This window comes from Scardinius erythrophthalmus (genome assembly GCF_964197995.2).
Source record: "Scardinius erythrophthalmus genome assembly, chromosome: 22".
Lineage (NCBI taxonomy): Eukaryota > Metazoa > Chordata > Actinopteri > Cypriniformes > Leuciscidae > Scardinius > Scardinius erythrophthalmus.
In genome coordinates, this window is record NC_138242.1 from 25271276 (window position 1) to 25294895 (window position 23620).

Genomic DNA, 23620 nt, shown 5'->3' on the forward strand with positions numbered 1-23620 from the left:
ACAGGTGCTTCATTATATGTTGCTGTAAAATCATTGGTTTGTCATGAAACATTATCCGATTAGTCATTTAAAAAAACATCTGCACAGAGGATAGTGACCTCCCTGAGTCAGCAAGCTGAATGTGTGTTCAGCTCATGTCTGTTTTATAAGATAACACTGACTCTATGTGGTTTAGGTGTTGCTTGTTATTTTTCACATCAGGAGTGTGCACGATTGTGTGTGTGAGTCATTAGCTTTGTTCCTAAACCTAGTGAACTTCAGCATTTTAAGGCATCATAGGCAAAAGCTGTTTCAAAGGGCAACTACCTCTTAAGATGCTTTGTTTTAGAAAGATTACAAGAAAGCCTTGCATCATTTGAATAGAAGGCAATGGCTGCATCCAAACATGCATGCATACAACTCCCAGTATTCATAAAACAGTAGGCGAAAAGTACCCGGCTGACTACTTCTGGTGAGATTCTGAAGTGTGCATAACGGATTACATTCATACTAAATATTCATGGCATATAGAACATACTTTTTTAACGGTTGTGGTGTAATTACTTCAAAAGAATATGCAATTTCGGAATATTTGTGTGTGGTCTGTATTTGTATGCTTATAAGTGTATTGCAGTGTTAGCTTAGCAACATGCTAACAACAAACTCTATTGGAATTAAGTCAAGTCTCCCTTGCTAATTTTATTTCTCTATTTATTTTAGTTGCTGCGTACGTAGACCACTCCAAATTGGTCACTTATGAGGTGTCATGATAGTTACGATACTGTCCACACCGAATGTGTGTTTAGCATTCCACTGCACTGTTTTTCCATTGTTTTTCTATGTAAACATGTGTTAGAAGAATGTGTTTCATCGTTGCACTAGGGTTTTGCGTCTTTTGCAGCCTGACGCTCAAGTTAAAAGTAGTTCAACGTTCCAAAGCAGTCATTTACAAGGCTTTGGTCCTGCTGTGCATGTGCACTTGTGCATGTGTGTGTTGTTTTAATGTTGAGTTTGTTTTTGTCTTGTCTTCCTCAGAGTGTCTGACTTCCTTATGGGAGATGTAGAGAATGGCTCAGCCTCGGGGCTTCCTCAGGCCCGCAGGAGCAGGGTGAGATTTCCCGCTTTCCACTCCTCAATATACACTTTAAAGCAGTCCGAATAACAGGTGGCTGTATATCACGTCAAAGGCTGAAGGATCTGGCTGCTTTCTGTGCTTTAGAGGTGGGGGTCAGAGAGTGCAATGCTCAGTAAAGGAAAATAGAAACAAGGTCTGTTTTGGAGAAGAGGGCTCTTCCTGTTTGGATCGCCCCCCGTGATATATCTCATGGAAAAAGCCAGTGACACTTTGGCATTGTGATTTGACTGAGTACTCTCAGATAAACCAGATATGGAAGATAAAACGTGTTTCCTTTTCTGTATTGGATTGTTTGTTCAATCTGCCGTCTCTTTTATTTCAGTCTTTTGAAAACCTTGCGGTGGAGTCCGGAGGATGTGTACCGGAAAAAGATGACCCACCAGGTGAGAGTCAATAAAACATTTTTTATCAAGAATTTATACATATAAGTTACTTACTTAATAAATATTAAATGTAATATTTAAATATTAAACATATTTAAATGAAATAATTTAAAATCAACATGAAATCCAATTGGACAATCTTTATTTATTTATAATTATTTATTTGATTTATAGATCTGCCTCTGAAATGTTTTTATTTTACTTTATTTTATTTATTGATCTGCCTCTGAAACTTTTTATTTTATTTTATTTTATTTTATTTTATTTTATTTTATTTTATTTTATTTTATTTTATTTTATTTTATTTTATTTTATTTTATTTTATTTTATTGTTTCTCTGCCTCTGTTACAACTTTCTTTTTCGACTGTTAGCAATCTTTCTTATTTGTCAACTTCTCCCCTCCAACCACCTTTCATAAACTTCACTTTTTATGATTCAGTTGGATAAACATGTCACATTACAGAAATAAAACCACAATTGCAAAGGTTTGAATTGAGCAGCACGGATCACACCCACGTAGACTCGCACATATCAAACAGCTCCCTGTTCTCAGATCAGATTTCACTGATCATTCTCAGCGAGCGTGAATAAACTCTCGGCTCACACATTCACTGTTTAAATCCTGGCAGGGCTGCTTAGTGACAATCCACTCTAATACAGCCCCAAGGTCAGTAAACACTTTCCTTCTGCCCTACACACACACATACGCAAACACCCTGCCCCTGGTGTAAAATCACCTATGTCTGGGGTGGGCTTGCTGGGATCCATGCGACAGCCCTTGCTGCTCACCCTCACGGATGTGTTTGGCTATGTGTCTGTCCTTCTGGCAGGTCCCTCTCCTCCCGCGAGGGTGGAGGAGATGGATGGAGCTTTGCTCCGGAGTGACAGCGGGGTGGAGTCGGCCCTGCTCTATGCCAAAGCCTGGTCGAAATATACCAAGGAACTCCTGGCCTGGGTGGACAAACGTATTAATATGGGTGAGTCGAGCATCTAGATATCTGTACAAGCATGTTTATCTATCATTAGTAGATGAGGGAGTTACTGTTAGTTGTCTTCAGCTTTAGTGGTTAATTGTGTGTTTTTCAGTGATTAATGAAAATGCGATAACATATATATGTATAATTGAATATTTGAGTAGGATAAAGGTTACACAATCAGGCTAATCAGCAAGCATGCAGGGCTTGCAAAACAAGAATGAGAAATGTTTAACTTCACAATTAGTAGCTATACCATTATATGTAACACAGGCAATGGTCATGATAATGTGATTCAAATGACACGCTTCCTTTTAAATGTTTAGAATCTGTAAGATTTCTTAAATGTTTTTGAAAGAAGTCTCTTATACTCACCAAGGCTGCATTTATTTGAAAAAAGAAAAATGAAAAGATTGTGAAATAATATTACCATTTAAAATAACTGTTTTCTATGTTAATGTTTTTTAAAAATCCTGTGATGGCAAAGCTGATTACCGCTATTACTTTAATCTTCAGTGTCACATGACATCCTCAGAAATCATTCCAATATATATATATATATATATATATATATACATATGCATTCAACAACTTATAAAATATTTTAAAACTTATAAAAAACATATAAAATATAAAATAGTTTAATTAGTCGACTGACTGTGTAATTGAACTGACAAACCAAGACTCTATATTAATCATATCCTTTGAATTTATTCCCAGACATTGAGTGTGCAAAGTGCTATGCCAAGATGGCTGAATCTGCAAAGGCGCTGGCGTCTCAACAGGTCAATATTTCTATGATATCCACTTCATAAAAGTACAATTCAAAAACTTACACATTTCCATTCTCAGACTATAAAAAATATTTGCTAAGTAAGCAATGGTGCTATCAAAGCTTTGTATCTGTTTGTTCAATCCTTTGTGGTTGATTCCAGGAGCACATGCCATTCCGGGATATTTACATATCTGCCTTCAAAAACGATATTGAATACAGCCATTTGATCATGCAAACCACAGCTGCTCTACAATCTAACAAATTCATGCAGGTACGTATTCTCATTCTGATTTTGATCTTATGCTCTCATTGTGTAACTGATTAATTGAAAATGTACTAGTTTTTTTAAAAGTGTATGTCCTTTTTTAGCCTCTGCAAGCTCGAAAAAATGAGCTCGATAAGTTGAGAAAGGAGGTGAAGGAACAATGGCAGAGAGAGCAGAAGAAAATGGTGGGTAGATTTGTATGCAAATCAATCAAAAGCAGTATTTGCGAAACACGTTGCTCACTATGAGGTCCCTTCTGAAAACCGAATTGGCTCAGCTGTCAGCCTGTTTGTTGTTCAAATTCCTCTGCTGATCTAATAGAGGCTCTGTGTTAACACTAATTACATCAGATTCAATTGCAGCGATTCTGTTGGTGCACAGACATGTCTTTGTGTGAGGTATTTTGGTAAGCGGCTGTTTAGCACCTAAGCATGACTTATTACTGACGAAAAGAGAACAAAGAAAGTTGAAGGTAGTGCTTATGCACTGCTACACTCTGAAGTGCCGATTGTCTGTGTTCTTCTAGTGCCTCTGAATGGGCATCAAGTATGTACTTCCTTTAAAACGTATTTGTATGATTTGATAATTATAGAAAATGTGTTGTGTTTTGGATATGCATATGTTATGAGAAATGGCTCTTTAATGGTGTTTATTTGGTATTTTGTCCAAATGATTTTTGAAGGACCAGTATTCTTTTTTGCAACTTTTTATTATTATTTTTAGTCCACTTTAATTTTTTGTGACAGTAATGATTTAATGAAAAAAATATAGAATTACGGGGTTTCCGTCTAAAAGCAATGATTTATTTTCATATCATGAAGTATGGAGTGTGTCACAATGACTTAAACATTAAACAGGCTGTTTTTGTTACTGTACCTTTAAGATGTCTCCATTTAAACGACCTTTGTTATGATTGGCTAATCATGTGAATGTGTTTCTATTGTGTATTTACAGCATGAAGCAGACAGTGCGCTGAAGAAGGCCCGGCTCCTGCAGGCTCAGAGGCAGGAAGAGTACGAGAAAGCCCGCTGCTCAACCAGTCGAGTGGAGGAGGAACAGATCGGAGCGGCTGGAGGAAAACAGCTGGAGAAGAGACGCAAACTGGAGGAGGAGGCTCTGCAGAAGGTCTGACACAGATGCAACACACAACCATTGCTTTATCCATCCATTTTGCAATAATTCAATCTTGACTTCTATATTGCACACTTTTCTGTCTTGTATATGTAAATCTTCATTATTGAAATGAACCGCTTCAAAAAATGTATTCACTGATTAATTTAAATGGGCACTCGAAGACTTTTATTTTGTAGCTGCACTTTACCTGTACTTTTGATTTATTTATATAAATTATTGAGGTTTGTTTTATTTGTTTTTTTTACTTTATTAGTTGTATTTTTATATTTTCACCTTATCTTTTTGAGATCCTTGTTGTTAAAGTGCCATTAAACCCAACTCAGATTTTTTTTGTAATTATATTATAAAAATTGTTCGTCATAATAAACAATTTTATATTAGATATAATACAATAAAATAAGATTGCACCCTTAAGTAGTTTCATTGTTGCAGCTATGTTTTATTTGTAACTAGTATTGGTACTTTTCCAAAATACTAAGGAGTCACAACTACAGTTTACTACAATACTATACTAATATATATATATATATATATATATATATATATACAGTGCTATGCATAAGTTTAGACACCCATACTAAAGTTGACTAAAAAAATCATCTTTTGGAAACTGAACTTAATGCCTTAATTTAAAAAATTAGGAAAAATCCAACCTTTAAGGACACCAATTTTCTTTGTGAATGAATAATGTATCGTAAATAAATAAATATTCTTCCTTAAAATACAGGGTGCATAAGTTTGGACACCCCTATGTTAAATTCCCATAGAGGCAGGCAGATTTTTATTTTTAAAGGCCAGTTACTTCATGGATCCAGGATACTATGCATCCTGATAAAGTTCCCTTGGCCTTTGGAATTAAAATAGCCCCACATCATCACATAGCCTTCACCATACCTAGAGATTGGCATGGTTTTATTTCAGTTAGCCTAATAGCTGGTTTGATTTGCATTGAGAGATGATCTTATAGAAAGTACTCCATGCCAATCTCTAGGTATGGTGAAGGCTATGTGATGATGTGGGGCTATTTTAATTCCAAAGGCCAAGGGAACTTTATCAGGATGCATAGTATCCTGGATCCATGAAGTAACTGGCCTTTAAAAATATAAATCTGCCTGGCTCTATGGGAATTTAACATAGGGGTGTCCAGACTTATGCACCCTGTATTTTAAGGAAGAACATTTATTTATTTATGATACATTATTCATTCACAAAGAAAATTGGTATCCTTAAAGGTTGGATTTTTCCTCATTTTTTAAATTAAGGCATTAAGTTCAATTTCCAATTGATGATTTTTTATTCCTCTTTTTAGTCAACTTTAGCATGGGTGTCTAAACTTATGCATAGCACTGTGTGTGTATGTGTATATATATATATATATATATATATATATACATATATATATATATATATATATATATATATATATATATATATATATATATATATATATATATATATATATATATATATATATATATATATATATATATATATATATATTAGTATAGTATTGTAGTAAATTGTAGTATATATTTACTTTACTATAAACTATAAATGATGAGTCTCATGTGGCTCGGCAAAATAGTTTCAAAAGTCGTTTTCTCCAGTCTGCTGTAAATAATCTGTTGTTTTAGACACAAAGATGATTTTGGCCAGAAATGAGAGAAACAGGAAATATCTTGGTCTAAATATAATTGTGTTTGTATGTGTCCGTTTCTAGGCAGAGGAAGCCCAAGAACATTATAAGCATTGCATTACAGATGTCGGAGTGAAGAGAGTGGACCTGGCCAACACCAAGAGCGAGATTCTTACTCAGATACGAGAGCTTGTGTTTCAGTGCGACCTGACCCTGAAAGCAGTGAGTAATAATGCACACACACGATTAGATAAAATCTAACTTATTACTGGTCATTCAGACCAAACAGGCACACCTGGGATCCTTGAGGCGGATTGTAATTGGTTGACTTCACTTCAACAAAGTGACCTCAGGCTACAGGTTAAATTTCACAATTTCTTAACCAGGAATGACTCAATGGTCAAGCGATAAATCTTTTAAATTGTTTTTTTTTGACAATTGCTTGATTTTACTTTTTTCATGTTATCTGTGTAGCCAGTGCATTATTTTTTTCATTTATGTACTATTATAATGTTTATTATTTTTTTGAATTGGCTTTTATTTTTACAGTTTTTAATTTTAGTTTCAGTTGTAGTCATATATGTTGCTATGGCAACACTTCTACTTTTCACTTGAGTTTTTTTTTTTTTTTTTTTTACATTTTTCATCTAATAATTATATTTTATTTCAGCTTTTTTTTTTTTTGTTAACGATAACAACACTGAATCTCATTGGTCGAAATTCTTTTCCACTTAACTGCATTTTAAAATGTAAAATTTTTTAACATTTTAAAACGTATTAACATTATAGTTTTGATCATGAAAATGACAAAAAAATCCTTATATTGTTCTACCTCTGACCAGTAACTTTTCTCCAACATATTGCAGTTGTTTGGCACAAAACAACTCAAATTACTTTGGCACAATTAGGACTAAATGTTTGTGTCAATGGCCTCAATTGTACTCATTTGATAGTAATTATTTATTTTCTTGTTTGCAGGTGACGGTGAACTGGTTTCAGATGCAGCAGGCACAGGTGGTGTCCCTGCCTGTGAACTTCCAGTCGCTATGCGAGAACGCTAAACTGTACGAGCCAGGTCTGTGTTACACTGAATTTGTGAAGAGTCTGCCTTCAGACAGGACCAGAGTGGAATCGTTCTCCTTTGACATCTCTGGGACACAGAACACAGGGTAGGTCTATATCCATATCCGTAACTTTTTCCCAGCTCAGAACATTCCCACAGAGATGAGTATCCAGGAAAATCTGTGTTTTGGAATCACTATTCTAAGTTTCGCTTCTCAAAACTGGCAAAGGCCTGCTTGTTTTTTCCCAGATCTTTGACTTTTAAGTCACTGAGTGATGGAGAAAGAGAGAGAAAATGAACTGTGTTGGTGAGAATGTCACACAATTGTGTGGTCGCCCTCAGGTCTTCCTGAGGAAATGGCTGTGGTTGGGGCAGAAAGGGATACAGGGAACGGGACAGGGAGTGAAGGGAGGAATGTTTCGTGTTGTTTCTGTTCAACAGATCTCACGTTCGCATGCGCTCTTTCTGGCACATGACTCTGGGTTGTTGATATCCTGTGTTGTGTTGGGGACAATATTTCAGAGCAAACTCTTTTAAAAACACACCTTTCATTCCTGAAATGAAACTCAAAAGCAGTCTAGTCAAAACACCCATGTTCTAACACAAGGTCCTTTTTTATTCGTGGCTCGGTGAGTGATAGCTGAAGACCTTTTGTTTTGAACTGTTAAGAGGTTTTACTGAAAATACCTGGGAGGTGGTGAAAACTGTATTTCATCAGTTTCTCTCTGTTAAATGTCAATAAAGAGCAACCCAGTAAGTACACATACATTGAGGTGCATGTGGATATGCGTAATTTGTGTTCAAATGTCATTTATGTATATGTATATAGGCAAAATATATGTATCTTGCAAAAAACATCCTGCATGTTGTTCTAACATCTTACCTGTATCTGTAATGTTTTTGCAACATAGTAAAAATTAGCAAAATTTGTATCTTATAGGTAGTATTTTTAATATATGTTTTGTTTTTGTTTATTGAAATAAAGCTGAAATAAAATTTAAATAAGAAAAAGATGTAAGACAAATATTTAAATCTAGAACTTAGAAATGTTGCAAAAATGAATAAAACAAAACTGAAATAGAATAGAATAATTAAATAACTGTTCAGATTTATACATCATATGAACGCTGAATAAATAAGTTTTCCAATGATGTATGGTTTATTAGGATAGGACAATATTTGGCCGAGATAAACATTGGGAAAATCGCCTTTAAAGTTGTCCATTTATGTTTGTGATTGTGCTGCATTCACTCACAAAAATAAATGTTTTATATATTTACGGTAGGAAATATACAAAATATCTTTATGGTATTTGATCTTTACTTAATATCCTAATGATTTTTGTCATAAAAGAAAAATCGATAATTTTGACCCATACAATGTTTTGTTGGCTATTGCCACAAATATACCCGTGCGACTTGTGACTGGTTTTGTGATCCAGGATCACTATATATATATACCAACATTAACATTCTTAAAGTATTTAAATGGCCACAGTCATTATGGCCAACTATGTTCTTTCTTACCTTATCAGGTTTGTGGCATAAAAACTGACTAATCTAGTCCAAACTACTTTTAACTGGTTTTCTGAAATACTTTTTTATGTCCATGCAGGTTGCCCCTCTCAAAGCGAGTGATGAATAGTGGTCATTCATCCCAAGTTCACTTGTCCCAGGTGTCTCTCGCACCTGGAGACTTCCTGAGTGCCGACGATGTGGAGAGTCACGTCCAAGCACGCACTGGAAAGATGACGGACGGACGCTCCAACAGCAGTTCAGATATTCAAGGTGGCACATCAAACACCTCTTCTCTTTTGAACAGGTTTTCCTTAAAAGCGCAGCACGTTTTACGATTCAGTGAGGTCCAGTCAGGCTGCATCACTGCAGGGTTTTGGCTGACTTTCCTGGAATGTTAAAAGTGAATCGCTCCCTCAGGATGCGCCCTCGTTTATCTCTTTCATGAAAAAGTTTTTTCTTTTCACTAATGACACATGAAACCTCCGCTCGGAGATACGCCTGTCAGACCTGCTTTTAGCAGAGATCAATTGGACACATTAGTGTTTTAAGACATCTCATTAAGGTTTACGAGAGTGTGAACTAGCATCAGCTGAAGACAGGGCAGAGGAAGTGTGCGGCCGACACACACACAGCACTGAACCGATCATTTGTGATGTTCTTGACTCTTATTTCCAATTTTTCGTCCTTTTTTTGAATCAACATTTATTTAATTTTATCCTATTTTTTATTATTCTGATTCATAAGCTCTCGATTCAGTTGAATTCTGATTGGATTACATGCAAGTACATGTGAAGGTAATTTTCTCTCTGCTAACCCTGTAAATTTTACACTACATTGTTTTAGACTGATTCAAACCTGGTAACGTTAATTAAAGCTATTAATTAAAAGAACCGGCTCATAAGAGTCGTGTTTCGGGAATCAGGCTACATCGGTACATTAAATAGTTACGATTCACTAAAAATAACCGGTTCATAAGAGTCATTTGTTTCAGGAATCAGGCTACACTGGTAGACTATATGGTTATGATTCACTAAAATGAACCTGTTCATAAGAGTCATTTGTTTCTGGAATTGGACTAGACTGGTAAATTCTATTGTTATGATTCACTAAAAAGAACTGGTTCATAAGAATCATTTGTTCATGAATCAGTCACTTATTTACCATGCCATATAGTAAAACACAAGGATAGACATATACATCAAAATAGAACTTGTGTACTATTCAGATCAAAGTTTCTGAATGTTATGTCGTGTTTGATAGCTCTGAGGATCCAGGGTCCGTTCCGGGTCTGGAGGAGCAGCAGTCAGGGTGGAGGCATGTGCAGTGACTCTGAGAGCGCTGGAGGAAGCAGTGAATCTCGCTCTATGGACTCCCCTACGGCAAGCCCAGGTACAGCAACAGTCACGCTTATAAATCTCTCTTTGCTTGAGGCAAATAAACACACTTGATTGATAGGTACTTTGTCATGAGTGTGTAGCATAGTGATGGTAAACAGACCAGTCACGCTCTCTGTTGCAAAATGACCCAGAATGACACTAGTATTCAAAAGTTTGGGGTCAGTCAGATTTTGTTTTAAAGAAATTAATAATTTTGTTCTGCAAGGGTGCATTAAATAGATCAGAAGTGACAGTAAAGACATTTATTAGTATGCTGTTTCTATTTCAAATAAATGCTGTTCTTTTGAACTTTCTATTCATCAAAGAATCCTGATAAAAGTATCATGGTTTCCACTAATTAAGAAGTATGTTTTAAACATTGATGATAATAAGAAATGTTTCTTAAGCACCATATCAGCATATTAGAATGATTTCTGAAGGATCGTGTGACACTGAAGACTGGAGTAATGATGAAGAAAATTCAGCTTTGCCATCACAGGAATAAATTACACTTTCAAATATATTAAAATAGAAAACACTTATTTTAAATTGTAATAATATTTTACAATGTTACTGTTTTTACTGTTTTTTTGATCAAATAAATGCTTCCTTAATACCACCTCTAAACTTTTGAATAGTAGTGCATCATCTATATATGATTTTGTATTGATTGTAAACATAAACACGTAGTGTTGAAACTAATGATCCATTTGTGCCATTTTCCAGGTGATTTTAAGAGAAGGCTTCCCAGAACCCCATCCACAGGCACCATGTCTTCAGCAGATGATCTGGATGAGAGAGAACCGCCATCTCCTTCAGATAATGGTGAGCTTTTGTACATTGAATAACACCTCTAAACATGCTCTCTGGCTGTTTGACATTGCACAAATATTTTTTATTTTTTTTATACTGTAACAGACAGACAATGTACAGAATGTAGTCCAAGCATGTTAACAGTGTGCTATAATTGCCGCTTGAAACATTTTTCAAAATCTTTTGGAAAGGTCTGAATGAACAGAGCAAAAATAAAGACTGTAAACATTGTCTCTTAGGTTTGAGTGAAATGGTTACTGAGGCAGCCAGCTCTCCTGGACCTTTTCGCAACACACAGATGTCTAAAGCGGCACAGACGCACAAGCTGAGGAAGCTCCGTGCTCCATCCAAGTGCCGGGAGTGTGAAAGTCTTGTGGTATTTCACGGTGCTGAATGCGAGGAGGTGAGTTTTTACATGAACACACACACAGCTCATTGCATAAAAGTCATTGATTTCATTTCAGTCATTCATTTGCACCATGGGAATTTAATTATGTAATCAATTCTTCATTCTTGTGTTATTTTCAGTGTTCTCTCGCTTGTCATAAGAAGTGTTTGGAGACTCTAGCCATCCAGTGTGGGCATAAGAAGCTACAGGGAAAACTTCATCTCTTTGCTATCGACTTTGCTCAGGCAGCCAAGAACAGTCATGATGGAATCCCCTTCATCATCAAAAAATGCACCTCAGAGATCGAAAACAGGGCTCTGAATATCAAGGTGTGTACATTTGGCAGACGCTTTTATCAAAAGCGACTTACATTGCATTTCAAGGTACACATTTACATTTTTATCGGTTCTTGCTTTCCCCGTGATCTTGGCGTTGCAAGCGTCAACGCTCTACTGTTTGAGCTACAGGAAAGCTACTTCCTCTCTATGTCTTATGCATTTCCAGGAGGATATGAAATGTAAATGCTGAGGGAGACTGAAAGGGGATTTTTTGTTGTATTTTTAAAGGGAATTTATCGTGTTAACGGTGCCAAATCACGGGTGGAGAAGCTTTGTCAGGCATTTGAAAATGGCAAAGACCTGGTTGAGCTTTCGGATCTCTACCCTCACGATATCAGCAACGTCCTCAAACTCTACCTACGCCAGGTATATGTCAAAATTATGCTTTTTAAATGCAACTTAATACAAATATAAAATGTTTTTGTGACTTTTTTATTATTGTTATTATCAAATATTAAACAAAATTATTTAAGAAACATTTGCCCTGCAAAAAGCATTTTCCGCCCTATTTCAGTATTTAAAATTTAATTAAATTGATTTAATTTCATTTGATAAAATTGTATTTATTTACCCATTCATAAAATAAAATAAAAATAGATGTATACGTTTGTGTAATAAAAATGATAATTTTATACCCCTCAGCTCCCAGAGCCCCTCATTCTTTTCCGATACTATAACGACTTCATCGGATTGGCCAAAGAGAGTCAGAGTATCATTGTTGATGAAGTAGAGGCGTCAAGAGGAAGTCCCGCATCCGACAACCCGCAGATCAGCGTAGAGCTCAACCGAGTCCTCTTCAAGATTAAAGACCTGCTGCGTCAGCTTCCTCCAGCCCACTACAAAACCCTGCAGTTCCTTATTCAACACTTGCACAGGTATTTTAGTTAGTATATGTTTTAATTAGCATATAGATGAAAACGGCGTCAGAAAACACAGTTTGTAATCACATTTTTCTTTCTAATAGGGTGTCAGAAAGGGCAGATGAGAACAAGATGACTGCCAGTAATCTGGGCATCATCTTTGGGCCCACACTGATCAAGCCCCGACAGGCCGATGCGGAGGTCTCACTGTCCTCTCTGGTAGATTACCCCTACCAGGCCCTGATCGTGGAGCTTTTGATCCGCCATTACGAGATGATCTTCGACACTCCTCTGAGTCCTCTTCCTCCTTCCTCCCCTGTAGCCGAGAGCTCCCCGCTCCCCATCAAATCACGTCTCACCTCACGGGAGAAGCAACAACAGCTTAGCCGACATTCAAAGTCCATGGTGGACATTAAGGAGGTGAGGCAGTTTGTTGATGTTTATGATGTTGATTATAAAAATGGTTAAAAAATATTGTTTATTTCAATATAATCAAAGTCGCTACCCTGCTGGAAAGTCCATCAGAAACCAACTTCTGGCCCAAACTAGTCACTACCTGGTCAAGATGGTAGTTTAGCTGGTTTGAACTATCTTGACCGCCTTTGACCAGTAATAGTTTTTTTTTGTGTTGGGTCCAAGGAAGTCCACCAACTGTTTTTTTCCATCAGAGAATAGATCAAACCAAACCTTAGATGTCTAAATGAACCAAATGTCTTATAAAACAGTATCTGCTTCATTTTTCCATCTTTGTTTCATTTCTCAAAGCAGCAACAGTCAAAGGCTAAGACATATAAAAGACATTCCTCTGTAATACCTTCTACTCACCTGGTGGATGAGATGAAGATAAGTTCTGACAAAGACTTCGCTGCAGGTCAGTATTGTTTTACTTTGCTAAAAAAAACATAAAGTGGCATATTGTCATACGACGAAAGCTTCTACTTCTCTCTCTCTTCGTCTTTGCATGCAGTTGGCGATACAGTGGACATCAACAGGCACCTCTCATCAAGCAATCCTGAAATGAGGAACTCGCCCGGCCTCAGCCGCCGCAACCACGTCTCCAGAGTTCAGCTTCGGCCACCGAGACCCAAGCTGGCCTCTCGACCGATCAGCATGCCAGCCGAGCGGCTCCTCAACCTCGCCAAGGTGGACGAATGTAACGTGAAGAACTCCGTAGAGCAGGGTGACAACCACGGTCGTGATCCCGTCATCGAGGAGGTGTCCGAAGAGGAGAAGCCCAAGTCCAGAGCGGGAAACCATTACAGGAAATCTTATATCGATACGCAGACCCTACGGCGGACATGGGACAGGCAGTATAAGCATCACGACATCACTCCAAAGACCGTTGTGATTACAACCACCTATCCTTCTGAGTCCGGGACCAATGATGCCAACGTTCACACTTCTTCTCTCACGTCATCGTCTTTTTCAGAACACACCAAAACCGTCAGCACTGCTCTTGCTAACAGACCCTACACCATTGCTGTGAGGCCTGGACGGACTTTACGCAGGGAAGGAAACGTTAGCGAGTACTGCCCCGTTCCCACAGCCTTCAGGCCTCCTAGAACTCTGCAACCTCCTCCTGGAACGTTCTACAAACCTCCAGGTAGCAAAAGCAAAACATTAACAGAGGTCGAGCTTAAGTCTAGTAGAGCAACCGCAAACAGCACCGAGGAAGAAGAGGAGGATGACGATGAGGAGGAGGAAGGGTTTGGGGTGGAAGTCTCGGTTGATGAACCTGAGACAGATTTGGATCCAGAACCATCACCAGAGCTGGATGCCCACAATACAAGCCCACTTTTGCTTCCTCAGTCTCCCGGCTCCAGCCCGGAGGAACTCGGACAAAACGAGACCAAACCCGTGTACCAGAGACTCAGATCACACCGTATGCAGGATCTCGAACACAGGGAGGCACATTTTGTTTGAGATCTGGACACTTATGACTCCAGAACTGTTGGTTAAGCGGCAACCGGGAATGTCATCCTGGGACGAGGTCACTGTCTTTACGATTTTGTCTCGGACCTGTGAATTTTAGCAACGGCCCCATTTTGTGTATGTGGAAAGGTTTTCCATAACTGTGAAGAGATGCAAGGACATGGTATATATCTTTATATTAATATATTGTGCATCTGCTGTTTGTAATAATCAAACAAACCACTTGGACAAGAATTCACACAGTATGCACTTAATGTTTTTTTACTTTATCGCATCACTTATGCACAAAGTCAAAACAACCCGTTTTTGCATTATAACACCAGAACGTCACTGTCACCGTGCAATTTCATTTACACTGTATATGGATTTTTTTGTTTAAAAAAAAATATAAATATATATATATATATATATATTCTGTATATTTCTGTATTTTTATGTTTTACACCAAAACCAAAATGACCAAGCTGTTACAGTTGAGTATCGTCACTTTATTATAATCATAAAATGCACTTACTAGACTTTGGAACCACACATTTCACGCTACTGAATTGTTGAACTACATGCAGTGTTAATTTTGTTTTTCAAGAGCAGACGGATGTAATCTGACATGTCTGAAGATGTACACTTGTTTTTGTTGAAGTGTGCAAAGGTATTTTCTTTTTTGTCTTGTTTCTTTTTTAATACAAAAAATGCTGATATTAATTATTGTTTATAAGTCTATTAGAGAGCTTTCAGAAATGCAATTTGGCCCACATTCTATTAAGTGTACATAACATATTGTAACAGTCTGCCCAAAGTTTCCTTTTTCTTATTATTTTTAATGGTCATATCAACAACAACTTAAATGTCAGTATACCCAAAACAAGCAAGTCAAGCCAAAGCAAGTGCCTTCATTTATGAGAGTCCGCTGACTGGTTGTCCAACACAAATTAGCTGGTCTAAACTACATTTTACCAGTTTAAAGGGATAGTTCACTTTGAAATTAAATTTTGGTATGTTTTAGCTTACCTCAAGGGCATCCAAGATGTAGGTGTCTTTTTTTCCGCAGTAGTTTCAATTTTGATATTTTTAGGTCAAACCGTTCTTGTCTGTCAGTCATATAATGCAGGTCTATGGTCACTGTCTCAAAGAGCATGCACAGAGTCCAAATTAAAACAATTCCCCATCTTCCAAATTAAACAATTCCCCATCGTAAGTACACATTGATGGCCTAAGACACGAAACGAGCGGTTTGTGTGAGAAAACGAACAGTATTTATATCGTTTTTACCTCTTGTAACACAGCCACGTCCAAGTGATCTGAGGGCGCCCGCGCTTACTGCTGTGTGACGTGTGCGCAGACTGGTGCATAGATATATACACTAGATTTCGCCTTGGCTACGGCAGTTCATGAACGAATGCCGTAGCCAAGGCGACGCCTAGTGTATATATCTATGCACCAATCACTTGGACGTGGCTGTGTTACAAGAGGTAAAAACGATATAAATACTGTTCGTTTTCTCACACAAACCGCTCGTTTCGTGTCTTAGGCCATCAGTGTGTACTTACGATGGGGAATTGTTTAATTTGGACGATGGGGAATTGTTTTAATTTGGACTCTGTGGATGCTCTTTGAGACAGTGACCATAGACCTGCATTATATGACTGACAGACAAGAACGGTTTGACCTAAAAATATCAAAATTTAAACTACTGCGGAAAAAAAGACACCTACATCTTGGATGCCCTTGAGGTAAGCTAAAACATACCAAAATTTTATTTCAAATTGAACTATCCCTTTAACACTCAATCAGTGGCTTTTGTAAATGGCACCCATGTATCTGATGTGATTATACTGTATAAACTGATTCTTTTAACAGCATTTTTAAGATGTCTTACCTTCCCTCAAGTGTAAAAACAGGTACATGTGAGAATACACACTTGTAACTTATTAAAACCACAGCTGATGTCATATTTGAGTTTATGTTTTTACTTGAAATTGTTCTGATGTACCTCTGAGAATGTGTTATCCTCATTATGTGTGCATAGAAATATGTTTTTGAAGCCCCAGCCATAAATGTAATCAAAATGAATATGATAATTAAAGAAGAAAGAAAGGTTATGGATAATGACAATGACTATTTTAACATAAGAAATTATTATCACTTGGTTATTTTAACCTAATTTAATATGATGGTGGTGCATCTTGATATTAGTATTGCATCCTGATATAAATAGCTATGTTAGGCATAATAACAAATTGTTAGCTAATTTTGATTATGTATGGTATGTAACTAAGTTTTTAAAATGCTAATACTAAACTGAGGCAACATTGAAATGTTTTGTGAACGGCAACTGCATTTATTTGCAGGAGGGAAGTTTCCGCCATTGTGTGCACCATTGGGGCATGTTGTCACAAAAGATCGATGTTTGTTTTCTGAACTTTTTTCCTGTGCAGTGACGATGGAAATGTCCAATAGATTTTCTTTGTAGCCAGACAGGTATGTGTTTATACAGAAATAATTGATATATTCACTGGCGTAAAGAGTGACAACTTGCCCTGGTCTCCAGTAGATAGTGCATTGCCCAGCCCCCCAAAAAAGTCACTGTTTGGATTTAAATAGGCAAATGCTTAGGAGTAAACAAAAACCATCACAACTTTTATTTCCATCAAGAGGTGCATCAATGTTTGGTCAAGATCTTGTATTGACAATGCAAGAGTCGAGCACTCTGTAAAGCCTCCTCCAGCACATCCCAAAGACTTTCAATGAATTTAAGGTCTGGTGCCAATTCATGTGTGAAAATGATTCTTCATGCTCCCTCCCAACCATTCTTTCACAATTTGAGCCTGATGAATCTTGACATTGTCATCCTGGAATATGGCCATGATGCGTCTTCCTACATGGTTGTTTAAGAAATGAAAAGCTACACACTCCATCAATTAGGATTAGAAGAACTGTTGCCAAACATAGAACATTTTATAAACATAATAATCACTGCAATAATGATCCAATCATAGACTCTTAAGCATTTGCCTATTTAAATCAAAACAGCGACTTTTTTGGGGGGCTGGGGCTGGGCAGTATATATATTTACTATTATTAGTAAAGGAAAATGAATTTATAAGAGTTCCTATTCATCACCAATTACTGTTAGCTAGGTCACAGGTCCAACGCAGCATAGATTGGGCTCAGAGCACCGGCTCTCACACTGGTGAAAGGAGCTTAAATCAATCAGATTACAAACCTGCTTAGCGTCTGCAGCAAACCTACAGTCAGTCGAGTGAAGACGGCCATGAGCTTCAGCAGATGGAAGCGTAAAAGAGCCTTCTTCTCCTGAGGTGAGTTCTGTCTGTTTAATTATGTTTTGCATGTGTCCTTTAGCCATTTCCGGATGAATGGTTATTGAGTGTTGCATAAAGGAGCATGCAGGCCTGTTACGTAAGAGCACAGTGTTTGTCTCTAATGTGCTGAACTGTATTTACAGCCCACACAAATCATTTCTTGTCTCATTATGTCTCATGACTGGTCTTATGATTTAGATACAGTGTATTAATTTTGTACTTTTCTGAGGGGTTGAAGAAAGGTTGGTTTTCTTTCCCGGCTGCTTTTGGGTTGCTCACTGGTTAAAAAAACTTCTTTGGAACAAAATGCATAAAGTCATATATGGATTCTTAGAATGGGATTAGACCACTGGTGCGTTTAACTCATATTTGTTGCATTAATCAGAGTTATAAACATCTTGACATGTCTGATGGAGATAAAATGTGTCTTTTCTTTGGTTGTTTTGTCCAGGTAGGTCACCTGTACGTGACCCCTGTTGGGGTGAAGAGCCGCAGTCATGGGAACCAACAGCCAAGTGCGGCTGCTCCTCTGGAAAAACTGGACTATCCGAAAGAGGCAGAAGGTGATCAGCTTGTCCCTTCACTATACACATAGAAAAGCTGGAAATTACTTCATTCAACTCAGCAAAAGGAAATTCCAGTCACGTTATGCAATGAATATGGGTTAAGATTTGAACTAGGACCTGAACAACGTCATCTGAAAAATATATGCAGCTCAAAAGTTTTGTATATTTACTGTAGGATCTGTAGGATAGATGTTCTTTGTCTGCATTTCTTCTTGAGCCTTTCTAATGAATTTTCTTGTGTTTTAACCCCAGACTCGGCTCTTTATGGAGATTATGTGGCCTGTGGTGCTATTCATTGGACTGGTTTGGCTGAGAAGAGCGAACCCTCTTTACCGCCAACATGAATGTATGGATGGTTGAAGATGAAATACATTTATAAACATTTTATTTTCATAAAAAAAAGATTTAAATAAAAAAAAATTATATATTTTTGTGTGTGTATATATATATTACAGTAAAAATAGATAATATTATTTTATCATATTAATACTAATGAAAAAAAATTATTCTGTATTACAGTATTTCTAGTCGCATTCAAAAAGCAACCGTTCTCACTGATGTTGGTTGATGTTTGTGATGCATATGTTCATTTGTTGGCATTAATGACCAGTTTGCTCCACCTCAGGTCATTTTCCAAACAAAGCCATGCCTTCCACTGGCATCCTTCCATGGATCCAAGGGATCTTCTGCAACGCCAACAACCCCTGTTTCCAGCACTCAACCCGTGGAGAGTCTCCAGGCCTGGTGTCCAACTACAACAACTCAATGTGAGCTGATATGTTTCATGTGTAAATGATGCAGATGATCTAGTCCTCCGTTGCTCTAATACACATGCACCCCTCTCTGTTCAGACTGGCTCGGTTTTGGATGGACGCGCAGGAGCTGCTGTTTGAAGATGCAGAGTTCCTGCAGTTGGGACGGCTATGGCGAGAACTCATGGCCATGAGCAACTTCATGGACACTCTCCGAACCAATCCTGAACTGATCGCAGGTCAGCAAACCTCACGTCACCTTGGCTTCCCAGCCATTCCTTCACTGTTTACACCACTCTCTCAGATTACATCACATGCTCAATCTGCCTTGAAGAGGTCCTTTCATGGGGAATGCTAAGAAGCTTATGCTCCTTCCATACTATTATTTTTAGAGAAAGCACTTCCATTTGTTTACCTCATGACACACAAATAGAAGTTGTCTGGGTTTGAGTCTGGCATTCCTTCGCTGAAAGCTCTAATTGGCCTGTCCTCGCTTGAAAAACAAATGTCTATGGCCTTCAGTGGAATGTGATTGATTGTTCTCTGGTGATTGACTGAATAATTGTCCAGTGCATTATGCTGAGGGCAGGAATGAATGATCTTTTGGTTCCTGGCAGAAGAACCTGTCTTAAGCTTAGTCCTACGTGCAGCAGCTCGCGTTCAAAGTGCTAATAGCTTCGTGGCCCTTGAGAAAAAAGGCTCATGACTTGTTTTTTGTGTCGTGTGAAATGGTCTCTGGCTCCTCTAGGTTCCTGGCACTGATTCACTCTGGAATCTCTCTCCTCTATTACATCCTCTTTACACTTTCTTTCAAAAATAAGCATAAACAGAGCGATATATTGGCCATATTTCAGCAGGTCATGGAAGCCTGGCATACCAGAGCTGTTTTCTATCTGTTCATCTCATTAGAATGATTGTCATGCTGCTGAAATCCTTCCAGCTGAGCATCTCTTAAATGTTGAAGTGCGACATTCTTTCTTCCTATTGAAATTCTTCACTCTGGAATTCTGTTCTCACACATTTTGTTCACTTTGTGTGCAGGTCGAGGCGTGAAAGTGGAGGACATTTTGAAGGATGACGAAACTCTCACTTCATACCTGCTCAGAGATGTTCCTCTAACAGAATCTGTGGTGCATCAGCTGGTTCATTCACAGATCCGACCTGAACAGGTAAACTGTGTTGGACTGCTTAAATTATATGATCCAGAAATATCCAATGTAAATATTTGTATTTTTTATTATTTAAATATTTTTTTTATTGTTTTCCAGGTAAAATTTTAAAAGAAGATAAGTTTACTTGAGAAGAAACAATAAAATATTAATTTCGTTTTTTACTTGTTTACACTTATATTAAAGACACAATCTTAAAAAAAAAGTCTTAATCTTTGCTATGTTGCCCATCAAGTAAATACATTTTCTTTGAGTGATTTTAGAAATTTTGTCTGGAAACAAGACAAAAAAACTCATTAAGAATATTATTTATTTCCCTTAAAATGAAACTATTTTTGCTACTGTACCTTTAAGACTTATAAATATATCCATTATAATGAAATATTCCAGAGGAGTATGTAATAAGATTGCTTAGCCTCTTTGCATGTAAAATAAGTAAAATGTTAAGGTTAAACTCACATTTAGGCCATTATAATTGAAATTGGCTCTAGAAATGGACGATATATTAATACCATATTAGTTATGGGTGATATTAGAGAATTTTTTATTTATAAGTGCATGCTCATTTCACCTATTGTCATATAAATGCTCCCTTAAAGTTAATCTTAAAAACACTTATAGTTTAATAACAATGTTAAATGTAATCTTTTAGCAAATCTCAAAAAAAAAAAATCATTTTTCATGCTGTACATTAAAATGTTGTGATGCCTAAATACACTTGTAGCAGTATATTTTAGTAATAGCAGTAACAGTTCATTTTAGTTTTTAGAGTTTTGTTTTTAAATTATTTACACAAAACAGTAATCATTTATTAAGATGATAAAAAATCATCCATTTACTGCCTACAATATGAAAATAGTCATTTTAATCTGTAACTGCCAGAATATCATTGCATCTATTTACATTACAGCTAAGGGTTCAGCTTGAAGCCTCCAAAACTCAGGGAGGTCACTAACCCGAACCGTCCTGTTTTGTGATTGTCTAATTTAATCGTGAATGATACGCAGATTGATTTTGCGGCAGAGACAAAAATTCTTCTGCTTTCTCTGCTGCTTTGTTGGTGGACTTGAATGTCTCTGTTTGAGACTGAGAGAATCTTGGCCGGTTCTCAAGTGCCCGTTTGTTCAGCATCAGACTGCATGTTTGGGTTTCTCAGCTCTCTGTACAGACCTTTTGTGATGTATATATTTGTCATCCCAGGGCCCTGTGAGTAATCAGACCCCCAACCTATGGCAGAACGTCTCTGGCTGAACCCCGCCCCCATGTTACCCTGCCCCAAAATTCTTTGTGGGTTTATTTTCCAGTGAGAACAAAGCACCGATGATGATTTGCACGAGACCCTGTCTCCTTTGATCTTGAGGGCAGCGATGTGGACAAAGAGAAGAGCAGGTCTAGAGGAAGTGATTGCATGAACACAAGAACATCAGGGTTCGAGTCACTTTCATATGGAAATGTAAGGGAGAGGAATGCAAGGCATTTTGAAGGCTTTCTCAGAGGTGCTGCCAGTCAGCCAGCAGGGGCGTACAGAAGATGGAATGTCCTGGTTGGATAAGTCTTTAGCTACCAATGAAATGGAGAAAGAGAGAGGAAGCTGGTTAGAGAGGATGCATGAAGCTGGAGTTTTTCCATTTGGGTTTTTTTTGCACACTGGTTCTGAGCCATAGCTTGCATCTATAAGTGTATAGCCCATTGTTGAGGCAAAGACACACAAGTGCAGCGTACAAAATCGCGTACTGTCTGAGTAGGTACTACATTTGAATGTGAATTTACTTCATCAACGTTAAAAAAAATACAGTATGAAAATGGGTATTATGAATGAAATTTGGACGTTCTACATCCGCCATTTTGTTTCTGTCATGTGACCTACCAGCGTCAGTTATGTTGTTTCACTTCCATTCATAAATCCTCTCCCACAGCCTCATGGGATTGTAAAGTGTCCATCAAATGCACACTTCAGAATCTCGGCCGAAGTCATTCGGGTATTATTCGCCTACTGTTTTTCAAATATATGTATTCAGACATACTACTCTTTTGGCATACTGTTTTTCGCATACTATATAGGGAAGAATTCGATTTCCGATGCAGCGAAGTTGTGTATAATGTCTGAATATTGTTGTTAGCTGCTTGTACATACTGTGGATACTGTACAAGTCACCATTGTTTTTTCCCCTGCTTGTTTCATGATAAAAGTTGCAGACATAAAACAAATTCAAACTAAGAAGGGAAACAAGTATGAAGGAGATGGTTGCGCTGCTTAATATTTTTGTGGAAACTGTGATACTTTTTTTAAGGATTCTTTGATAAATAGATAGAGCATCGACAGCATTTATTTGAAATAAATATTTTGTAGCACTATATTGTAAATGTATTTACTGATCAATTGCTCAATTTAATGCATCTTAAATAAAAACATTAATTAAAAAAAAAAAAACTCCTGTTCCCAAACCTTTGAACAGTATAATTTTATTTTTATTCAAATGTCACATACAGTATATAAAATATGTAGTATCTATATTTTACACACATACAGATAATTTAAAAGCATTAGGATTACGTAAACATACATGTTATACTATTATATATGTCATTCTATATAAATAGCAGATGTTGTATTGTCTAATGTTAGCAGGCAGCAACACCTCAGAAGTGTTTCTTGTGATTTAAGCCGATGGTTAAAGCTGTACCAGGATGTCTAGGATGTTAATAATTTCCTCCAATTTTGTTGCCATCCTCTTTTGTGCCCCTTCCTTGAGTTGAAATGCTATTCCATGGGGAACCTGGTGGTGTTTCTTAATAGATGTTTGATGAAGGTTGAGTACAGGTTGAGTTTGGCTGACTATCTGCATGTGTGTAGCCTATGTTGTTTTGACTTTTAACCTGTGCATGTTGTACACTATGAGAGGAAAATTAGCACATTAGCTAATTAGCATTTTCAAACCTAATGGTAAAACACATGGGGTCTTTTGTTGCTCATGCATTTTTATGTCTTTCAAATGTTTACCATTTTGTTTTCTGTCATCATACATTGATCAATACTGTGAATTGTGCTAATTTAGATAGCATTAGCTAGATAACATACTGTTGGCCTATATGAGTGATCTGTGTGTACTCAAAACATTCATTAAAAATGTATTAAAATTATAAATGTATTATTCTTGTCACATATAATGCTAATGCTAATATGTCTTTATAGTGGGTGCAGAGAATGTTAGCATAGCAACTTTAGCTAGTAAAAATTAGCATT

At 37.2% G+C, this 23620-nt stretch overlaps 2 protein-coding genes across 5 annotated transcripts in view; both read left to right on the plus strand.

Moving 5' to 3' along the window:
• The window catches only part of arhgap29a (Rho GTPase activating protein 29a), a 42526-nt gene extending 26027 nt beyond the window's left edge, over positions 1-16499 (plus strand). For 3 of the 4 annotated variants that reach the window (XM_081352944.1, XM_081352947.1, XM_081352946.1), the window contains 19 exons: positions 1015-1087; positions 1437-1497; positions 2329-2475; positions 3193-3257; positions 3408-3518; positions 3617-3697; positions 4467-4637; positions 6367-6504; positions 7261-7451; positions 8960-9132; positions 10123-10251; positions 10965-11063; positions 11291-11454; positions 11580-11768; positions 12006-12143; positions 12420-12652; positions 12742-13057; positions 13403-13508; positions 13605-16499. In XM_081352944.1, coding sequence (XP_081209070.1) covers positions 1015-1087; positions 1437-1497; positions 2329-2475; positions 3193-3257; positions 3408-3518; positions 3617-3697; positions 4467-4637; positions 6367-6504; positions 7261-7451; positions 8960-9132; positions 10123-10251; positions 10965-11063; positions 11291-11454; positions 11580-11768; positions 12006-12143; positions 12420-12652; positions 12742-13057; positions 13403-13508; positions 13605-14560 — 3541 coding nt within the window. In that variant the 3' untranslated portion in view covers positions 14561-16499. The remainder of the gene's footprint in view (positions 1-1014; positions 1088-1436; positions 1498-2328; positions 2476-3192; positions 3258-3407; positions 3519-3616; positions 3698-4466; positions 4638-6366; positions 6505-7260; positions 7452-8959; positions 9133-10122; positions 10252-10964; positions 11064-11290; positions 11455-11579; positions 11769-12005; positions 12144-12419; positions 12653-12741; positions 13058-13402; positions 13509-13604) is intronic. The other variant, XM_081352945.1, reaches the window with a different exon arrangement.
• Positions 16500-18386: 1887 nt separating this feature from the next.
• abca4a (ATP-binding cassette, sub-family A (ABC1), member 4a) overlaps positions 18387-23620 on the plus strand; it is a gene marked incomplete at its 5' end in the record, with an annotated part of 32779 nt that continues 27545 nt past the window's right edge. The window contains 5 exons of the mRNA XM_081352778.1: positions 18387-18452; positions 18708-18801; positions 19081-19222; positions 19307-19446; positions 20249-20376. Of these exons, the coding sequence (XP_081208904.1) occupies positions 18387-18452; positions 18708-18801; positions 19081-19222; positions 19307-19446; positions 20249-20376 (570 nt within the window). The remainder of the gene's footprint in view (positions 18453-18707; positions 18802-19080; positions 19223-19306; positions 19447-20248; positions 20377-23620) is intronic.